The sequence below is a fragment of the Antennarius striatus genome, chromosome 7, assembly GCF_040054535.1.
Source record: "Antennarius striatus isolate MH-2024 chromosome 7, ASM4005453v1, whole genome shotgun sequence".
Classification (NCBI taxonomy): domain Eukaryota; kingdom Metazoa; phylum Chordata; class Actinopteri; order Lophiiformes; family Antennariidae; genus Antennarius; species Antennarius striatus.
Genome location: NC_090782.1, coordinates 8811619 through 8820971, shown reverse-complemented (window position 1 = coordinate 8820971; position 9353 = coordinate 8811619). Strand labels below are relative to the sequence as shown.

Below are 9353 nucleotides of genomic sequence, written 5' to 3'. Positions count from 1 at the left end.
AAACTGCTCCATGTGAAATCAGTGCGTAAAAGCGCGTCTGGTCCTTTACGCGCAGAGGGCGGGACTAATAGGGAGAAAGAAACACATCGATATAGGGTTTTGCCTCACACAGTAAATCACAACCAACATCTTCTTGATCATTAATAACTTTCAAAGTACAAAAAGATGTGTAACGTTTGAGATCGGCTGGACTTTTGAATAAAGAGTAAAAAAAAAAAAGTGCTTTCGAACTCTGTGAGGCGGAGGTAACACAGAACGACTTTATGAAACATGATGGAGCTGGATTAAAGAAATTAAGGCGCACACAATTTATTTCCTATCAAACCAATCACAAACTAGGTCACTAAAGAGTCGGGTTTAGGTTATTTTGTCATTTGACATTGTGTCAATGATTTCCGTAAAACTGTGCTAATTTAATGTTTTAATTACTGTCATATTATGTCCACGTTTGTCATTGCATATTACATTGTCACTACTGTTGATTTGTGTTACAGAACACTTGTCAGATTCTTTGTTTCAACCGTGTAAAATCGTTCATATTAGCTCAAACCCATCTGAATTCCAAAGTTAACGCAGCTCATGATATTTTTGTTATACTCCGAAGTTTACTTACGTCTAGTTTCTATAGCAGTAAAACACCCTCATGAATCCTTGGTCAGTTATCATCATCCTCAGCTATGACTCTGACACACGTAGTATCAAACAGCGCCATCTGTTGACCCTCATGAAAAACACCATATCGGCCTGGAGCAAGTGCAGTCAAACATTGAAATACTCAGCAGTGTTGGCCTAGTCCAGTCCAACTCTAAATAATATAATTTTTCTATAAAATTGTTATAAGTACACCTCTACATAACACTGCATCCTTTTTAACATTAAATGAAAAATTAGAAAAGCAATATAGTTCAATTCATAACAAAGAATAATTTTATTAACATTATTACATCCCACGAACCAGTGATGTATTGTAATTGTCAGTGTTTGTGTGTTTGTCCGTCCGTTAGTCCACCAAATATCTTCGCAACCGTTGCAGAGAAAGAGAGAAAGATGAAACAAAAAGCACATTACTCGGGTGGCAAAGGGGATGAAAATGAGATCATGACCTTGACCTTGAGACAATAGGTTAAAGTCAAATTTAAACTTTTGTACACTCAGGAACTGGATAAGATAGAAAGACGAGGGAGAAGGCCAGTGTAAGACCATTGATCAGAGCCAGTGTTTTGATCTACTACGCTTTGAGTTACCCTGACCTATGAAAGTAGGTCATGGTAAAATTTTGAATTCAGAGATTGCAACATCCCGTCACTTACCCTGACCCACCCTGAAAGTAGGTCAGAGTAAAATTTTGTATTCAGGATGTTGCAGTCTCTGACTGCCTTGGTTCTAGTCTATCCTGAGATATTTTTGCACATATCTTAGGAACCAGATAAGATAGAAAGACAAAACAAAAGGTGTTATATTCAGGGAGGCAAGGGAATGAAAATTAGATCACAACCTTGACCTTGAAAAACTAGTTCAAGGACACATTTTCACTTTTATACCTTTTTAGATACATATCTCTGAAACCTCATGACAAATAGAATGCACCAGTTACATGTTGGATTGGATCATGGGTCTTTTATTAAATGACCCTGACCTATGAAAGTAGGTCAGGGTATAATTTTGAATTCAGGGGTGTCGCGGGATGTTCAATCAATCAATCAAGTTTTATTTATATAGCGCTTAATCATGGCAACAGACATTTCAAAGCACTTTAACAGACAGAGAAACCCAACTGAATGGGATGATTGTTGGTAATATTTGGCATGTTTCGCTCAAAAAACCCCAGTGTTTAATCAGCGTGATTGGGATGTAATGTCTTTAAGTAGCACCGTCATTTATTTGGCTTGATGCTGTCCGCTGCCAGCATGTTTAGACACAGTAAACACATCGATGCCTCGTCTCCCACAGTAGTCACAGTGAAGCCCAGTGCTACAGACGCGTCTTCGTAGTTCCTCGCACACCTGACAGTGAGAGCGTCACTGCTAACTACTGTTGTGGATGTGCAATTACACTTCGAGAAGCGTTGCCCTAGTCAGTGGGGATTCAGTGCTGAGTACGTCTATTAATGTTTTGTGTTTTAGAATTAGTAGGTTGATATTAGCCAGACTAATGCTGATATCATCACCAACCAGACTTTTATTTAAGAGACCTGCTACATTCTACTTAAAAGGAGAAATATAGACGTACTTGTAAGTCTGTGGCAATGAGAATCTTTATGGTACTGTATTCTCTTTTTTAAAATCTGATCATGTTAAATTACTAACTATATGATCGGGTCAGAAAAATGAAGTCTAAATGAAATCCCACACAAGACAAAAAAAAAAGACATCAGATCAGTTAAAATGTAATGTTTCCAGAGCCGATTGGACGGATTACAAATAAATCTAAATAGAATTTAGTCTTCTATTTATGTCTGTAGGAACAGTGTGGGCAGAAAGAGGACCAGGAGATAGACAAGAGGGAACAAGTGAGAAGTGGAGGAGCAGGAAGAGCTTAGCAGAAAATAGCTGAGGGAGGTGGGGAAGCTGCTGTGGGAGATGAAAGAGCTGTAGGAAAACATGGAGAGACAGGGTTGATCAGGGGCATACACAAGAAGCTCTGGGTGGAAGGAGCTTGATGGTGGAGGAACACAGAGAATGGGGAGATCCTGGGGCAGAAGTTGAAAAGGATTGGGAGAAGGATTGGTTATGGAAGGCAGATGAAGGAGCTGTAGGAAATCTTAAAGAAGCTGAAAGTGAAAGGGAGGAGTGTTAGGAAGTGGTCTGGGTGTGGAGCTGAGGCAAAAGAAAAAGCCAAACTCAATTCAGCTAGTTGGATCGGATCTATATGAAGTCAACTAACTTATCAAGAGCATTTTGTTGGCTTGGCCTTTGAGGTGAGGCAGCTCTCACAGATATACTTTCACCACACTGCTCATTCCATCTTCATGATGGCCTGCAGGTTCCTCACCCATGATGGATGAGGCACAAAACTAATATCATCAAATATTACTTTCATAAGAGGTAATGACTGCCCTTTGGTGCAGTTATTTAATGTTAACTTCGAGAAAATCAACAGACTGAACAGCATTTCATGCAGCAGATTCTTTACTTGCTGATGCAGTAAATATTAATGCATGGTTTAATTCATGGCTCAGTTAATTGTAATTTTGTGTGCAAGTTAGGCATTAATGTTTATACTCAGAATTACCCAGCTCCAGCAAGTTACCCTGTGGCTGCAATTAGATGCAAAACTTTAATGTTTTGGGTAAAACCCATCATTGTAATTCTGTGGGTTAGTAATATCAATGATTGTTTAAGCTACATCATGAAATCAAATATCTTTACGTGAATCAAATGCCAGATCCTCCCGATAGAGCTCACCACACATAGTCCCAGGTTTGACTGGTTTTCACTTAACTGCTTTAGTCAGTCTTATCAAAGACGGGACTACTCTATTCTTTCCCCAAGATTTTCACCAACATTGGTGTCTAGTCTGTAAGCCGTATTTAAGAGACAAGTCAGTAGGGCCACATTGAAATGGATGACCCTGGAAAACCGCAAGTTCGCCTATTCATATTACCCTGTTAGCTAACCTAAGTCATGTCTAAAAACTACACAACTGCACATATGGATCCCCACACTTTTAGTTTGGCCTCTTATGCTATATTATACTATTAATTTTTACATCTTGTTTCCAATAAATACCAGTATGCCAATCTACTGAATTATTGACAGTTCCCAGGGTGATCCAAGCAGTGCAGCTCCCCTACCATTCCCTACTGTGGTTAAAGAATAACATCCAGTACTCATATCTGCTAAACAGGAAGTTGCACAGGATCTCCACATCAAATAAAACCCAAACCCAAAAACATTGGAAACAATGTTGACAGAACTTTATTTGCACCAATACATTTTAGTTGCTTTACTGACGAGACTACATTGCCACATTCTACCATTAATCAGGACATTTTGTATAAATGGTTATATCCTAGATTTAATATGATCACAAGATCTGTAATTTTTTATAAATCATCCTTTATCCAAGACGTACATTGCTGAACGTCAATTGTTTTAAAAGCAAAAATACAAAAACCTAAACGAGCCTGTTTTGTTTACGGCCAAGTCCTTGAAAAAAATATCAAAAAGTAAAATACTTACCTTGAAAAAAACAAAAGAAAATGTTAATCCAATCAAAACGATGGACCAGAACTGCTACACCGTTTGCATTCTAAATTAGTTAGATGTTTTTGAACATAATGTGTTATTTATAAAGAAGAACAAAAACAATATGTTTCTTATGGCCAAAAAGTACCGCTAATCAAAAATGTACTTCCAATTCTTCACAGATGAATTAACGTAATGCCACAAGGATAATCAGCAGAATGTGTTTTAAAACGGGACACAGCCTTTTCACAGTTTCTGATTTTCTTATGTTACAGACATCAAACATTGGGGTGTATATGGTTTTGAATGGGGAGCATGTACTGACAACGGCAGAAGATAAGTCACCCTCTTTCATGAGGGAAGTGAAGTAAGACTTTCCCATGTAAATGAAGGAGAGTGGAGTTTTTTTTAAGCACAACATGCACTTGTCCTACGGTTCCTTTCTTTGTTTAAAAGGCCTTAAGAAAGTTATTTCTTTTTAGAACTGGAGCCAGAATGGGAGGATCCGGAGGAACGGCATCTGAAATCACAAACACCATGGGAAGAAGAAAGAGGTTAGCAACTAATATCATTCAGTTTGCCCGACATGAAACGAGTAACGAGGGCAAAACACAAAAATAAGTTAACAAGGCAAAATGTGAACAAAAAGTTGCAAGTCTCAAAATCCATAAGCGAGGCGACAGTTGGATAATGATAATCAGTGCCATGTGGTATTCCACAGAAACCCAAACCTTTCGGACGAACGTGATCTAGAACGCCTCCTCTTTCTCCCTCCAGATGAGGACCTGGAGCGACTGCGCTTCTGTGGCCTTTCTGATGAGGAGGGTGAGCGGGACCTCTTCCGGGGAGAGGAGCCCTTTCCAGACCTGGAGCTGGATCTTTTGGAGGAATAAATCAAGCACTGAGGTCAGTAAGATCAAGAGAGCTTCACCAGTGTGGGTATTTATCAAGCCTCACGATTTAGAGTCCTTAACTGTGGGTTAATAGTGCTGGGATTTGTAACTCAGGCGTTGTGAAGCTCAGTGGACGAAGCCACCACTGCTGAGAGATGCTTCAATATGACCCCAAGATCTACGTAGGCTTTGAGCCATTAAAGCAAAGCTCAATTCATCCGTGTTATGATGGGCCTAACAGATGTGAAATACCCCTATAATCCAGTTTTCAAATATTATAGCAGTTCTATTTGTTTGCACAGATCGCAAGGAATAAGCACTATCCAGTCTCCGTGCGAGTTAAAGCTATGGTAAGGGCTGTTCTGGAACTTTCAACCCCATACATACACTCTCGAAGGGAGAGAGTGCATGTCACCTCATTCACCTGGAATGGGACCTCGAGCGAGATCCAGATCTGGAACTGGACGAGCTTCGTGAGCGGGACCTGAAAGACAAAAAAACAGAACCCTTCCAATATTTTCTGAGCAGGAAATGTTTGATGGGACATTGAAACATCTACATCTTGGGAAATATTTGAATATTTTTTGTCCTTACTGTATCGCATACCTGTAATGATGGGTGATCTGGCCAAATCTATTTAACTGCAAATGTAATCCAGAAAAACGTTTCTTTGTTTTTTTTTCAAACTCAACTAAGACAGGTTCTGTAGACTACGGTCAACTTTATGCATTACCTCATTCACCATTAACATACAAAATTGGATGAAAGATAGGTTTTTGGTATGAGCTTCTCATCCACCAGCCCCTAGCCATTACTCACACTGCATCATTTATAATCCATGAAGAGCTGCAAGTAATTTGTGAGACCCTCCAACAGATTTCATCACAACATGAAGCACAAATGTTCCAGTGAATTTGCTATCTGAAGACCAGAAACAAGTGAAAATATTGGATTTCTATGACTTGCCAAAACAGAAGATTGTTGATACCTTCAAGACTGACTATAATTTAAACACAGATTGCCCTCTTCTGCATTGAGCTGTAAGTTGATACTTAAAATAACCACACATGTACAAAAACAGCTATACTGTGTGCACCAACTCCAGAGAGATAGAGGAATGGAAAGATAAAAAACAAGCCAGAATGAACTTCAGTACTACAACAAACAAATATATGTCTCCCTATTTAATGTCAAAGGGAATTAAAAAATGTTATTGTAAAAAGTCACCATCTTTTCCATGTTTATAAAATCACAGAAAGGGAAAGTTGAGAAAAGAGAAAACAACATATCAGCATTACAGGACATGTAGTTGATATTGATCAGTAAATCAAAAGGAAGATTGAGCTGATACTGACATTTTGCCCGGAGTTACCCTTGACCTGTACCCTTTACCTGGACCTCGACCGAGAACTGGAACTGGAGGAGCGTGAGGATGAACGGGACTGGGAACGGGAAGAAACTGAGGGGCTCCCTTTTTTCTTAGCTGGCCTGTCATCACCATCATCATCACTGGCATCCAGGTTGTACTTTGACAAGTCTCCATCTTCATCATCATCGTCGTCTTCATCATCATCCTGGCGAGAGAATTTGATAAAATACTTCATTTATTATAATAGGCTTGGATTACAAAATTTGTTCTTTTGAATTTCGGTTATAGTCACAAAACTTACATCTAGTTTGTATTTTGAAAGGTCACCATCTTCTTCCTCCTCATCTTCCTCATCATCCTCTTCTGCTTTTGCAACTTCTTTCTTTTCAGGTTCTTTAGAGGAAGATGTACTGTTGGTTTTTCCTCTAAACTTTTTCTTTTTCCTACCAAACTGTGACATTGAAAGAAACAAACATCGATTACTTTGTACATAAGAAATTTAATTAAATAGTTTCCATTAAGATGAAGATTTTGGGATCAGATTGATCATTTTTGATGTTGTATGAAGAATATCAAACATAATCAGCTGAAACTGTTACACCATCAACCACGTGAGAGTATGGGGTTGCTGTTAGACATACTGTGGGAAGTTGCAGTAACTTAAGTGGCTAGATGATAATTTAACTTAGTCTTTTGATTAATTCAGCTTTGCCACTGACATGTTTAAATTATCAAACATGCTTTCAGGTAAACGCACCTCATCATATTCCCCATCAGATTCATCACGTTCAATGTATTCCACATTCTCCCTTTCATTGAAACCTCCACCATAGCCTGAAAGCCAGCGACAGGAAAATAAAATTTTACATACTACATGATGAACAACATTAAAAGGGAATCAGAAAACTGGCAAAACATTCAGCTGACATACCTGTTCTCTCTTCAAGCTTGGCATATTTTGGGGTGTTACACATGTTACACTCTGATCTCCTAGCCCAATTCACATTGCCACATCTGTATGAAAACCAAAAAGACAGTGAAACACAAATCCTGACATGACCAAAATTTAAAAACAAGATTGAGTACAACTTAAGGGAAATAATAACCATATCATTCATTATTAGAAAAGTATTTTGTCTCCTTACTCCACCATCTGGTTTGACATAGATGTTCATATAATTAGTGAAAACTCACGTCTTGCATTGCCAGTCGTTGGCACTGAAGAGACCTCTACTTTTCTCTGCCAGAGTTTTTCCAATCTCTGTCCCCCCTGCTTTCATCATCTTTGCCTCTATGGTTTTTTCTGCAGAAACAAAACAATGTTTTTAATACAGTAACTTTTTCAAGGACGAATACAGTTTCTACAATGAAATATATTTTACAAAATATACAAGGACTCACCCCTGCCGCATCGGTTACAACTAGTTCTTCTAGCAAAGTTCACATTTCCACATCTGTAAAATTACACAAGGTACATACATTATGGACACAAGTACGAACTGAGCTTGCTACGTATTGTATTACTTCAGGCATAAGACAAAGCAAAACAACAATAACGAGTTGTGTATTTGAACTTTTCATGCGCCACACTATTAGCCTGTGGGGTTTTTTTTTTTCTTCTTCCATTGACACCGTGTGTCAAACGCCAGCAGCTGCATGAAACGTGATATTTCTGGCAGTACACGTTGATTTTACAGTCATGACTTCTTGGCTTCTCGACATTACTAGGCACCACCCCCAATAATGAGCGTGTACTCTCACCCCCAGGAGCTAACTATTGCTAGCTTGCCATGTCTCACAAGTCTGCGCACACTGACAACTAAAACACAGACACACCGACACACAGGTATAAACGTGTCCTCGCCGATACAAACAAACTTGGTATTGCGTTGTTATTCTTCTTATCGTGGGCGAAAACACAGAAATAGCTAGTTACTTAGCCAAGCAACATTAGCGGGAATCATATCCTTAAGGCCTGAGCTAACAGCTAGCACGATTTCAGCAAATATCCACTACAAAATTTCATGAACTACTAAATATAATAGGACTGCATTTTTGAATTAACTGAGAACTTACTTTTTGTCAGGACAAATCCAATCGCCGTCGCTCACGCGGAAACTCTTCCCCGACATCTTCTTGCCCGGTAACACTGACTACAGTACTAGCTTACTGGGTGTACGCTCACAGTTAGCACAAGGAGTCCTGTGGTGCTTTCAGGTGTTTATAAGAGCGTTTTTAAAACAGAATTCGAGCCTAGTATAATGAAAGCAGGCATTTATTCATATCGCATGCAATGTACTTTGGCACCGAGATTTCTCTTTTAAGCAGTGTAAAAATGTGTAAAGCCCATATTGTGATAATAATTTAATTTACAGACCACTGACATGCAAAGCATGCCATAGTTTTCAGACGACCGGACATTTAGAAGATACTTGAATGCAACACTGACAAAAGACAAACCAATTTTTCATACGAGACGTTCGAAGAGTCAGTGGTGATAGTCACAGATAATGTTTCCCCAAAATGTAACTAGATTACGCTGACATGACTCTTTTAACTATAAGAATAATAAGATAATATTCAATACGATTCGATGATTCATTTGCGCTTTAATATCAGATATTCGTTCATTTCTTCGGATATCATGTTTTTGGATAAAGTCCGTTTTCCGGATTAAATCTTGTCATCACAGAGTTGAAAAGCATCTCTTAAAATTGCAAACAAAAACAAGTTGATTTCATTGATTTTATCCATATGAAATTCATTCACTGAATGATAAACGGTTAATGTAAGGTTTGATATCTGAAATTCCGTATTGACTGTTGATTTGCAATGTTCATTCTACTGTGAAACCAGAGTCTGAGCATTCAATAGCCGAGTGACACAAATGTAGTAAATATTTCT

General features: G+C 38.6%; 1 protein-coding gene across 1 annotated transcript; it reads right to left on the bottom strand.

The window, feature by feature from the left end:
- Window positions 1-3899: 3899 nt before the first annotated feature.
- zranb2 (zinc finger, RAN-binding domain containing 2) lies at window positions 3900-8663 on the bottom strand. The gene is made up of 10 exons (XM_068319097.1): window positions 8526-8663; window positions 7851-7903; window positions 7644-7752; window positions 7381-7463; window positions 7207-7283; window positions 6751-6900; window positions 6473-6654; window positions 5505-5564; window positions 4919-5065; window positions 3900-4707 (listed from the first exon to the last, which is right to left on the bottom strand). Exons 1-10 carry the CDS (start codon window positions 8579-8581, stop codon window positions 4656-4658), a joined length of 969 nt encoding a protein of 322 aa, XP_068175198.1. The 5' UTR covers window positions 8582-8663; the 3' UTR covers window positions 3900-4655.
- Window positions 8664-9353: the final 690 nt, after the last annotated feature.

Bases quoted from the DNA above. Each gene is read 5' to 3' on its own strand.
- zranb2 (XM_068319097.1), bottom strand. From the start codon at position 8,581: ATGTCGGGGAAGAGTTTCCGCGTGAGCGACGGCGATTGGATTTGTCCT. The intron at 6,655-6,750 runs GTAAGTTTTGTG...TTCTCTCGCCAG, and splicing joins TTTCAAAATACAAACTAGAT to GATGATGATGAAGACGACGA. The intron at 5,565-6,472 runs GTAAAGGGTACA...TTTGTCTTTCAG, and splicing joins AGTTCTCGGTCGAGGTCCAG to GTCCCGCTCACGAAGCTCGT.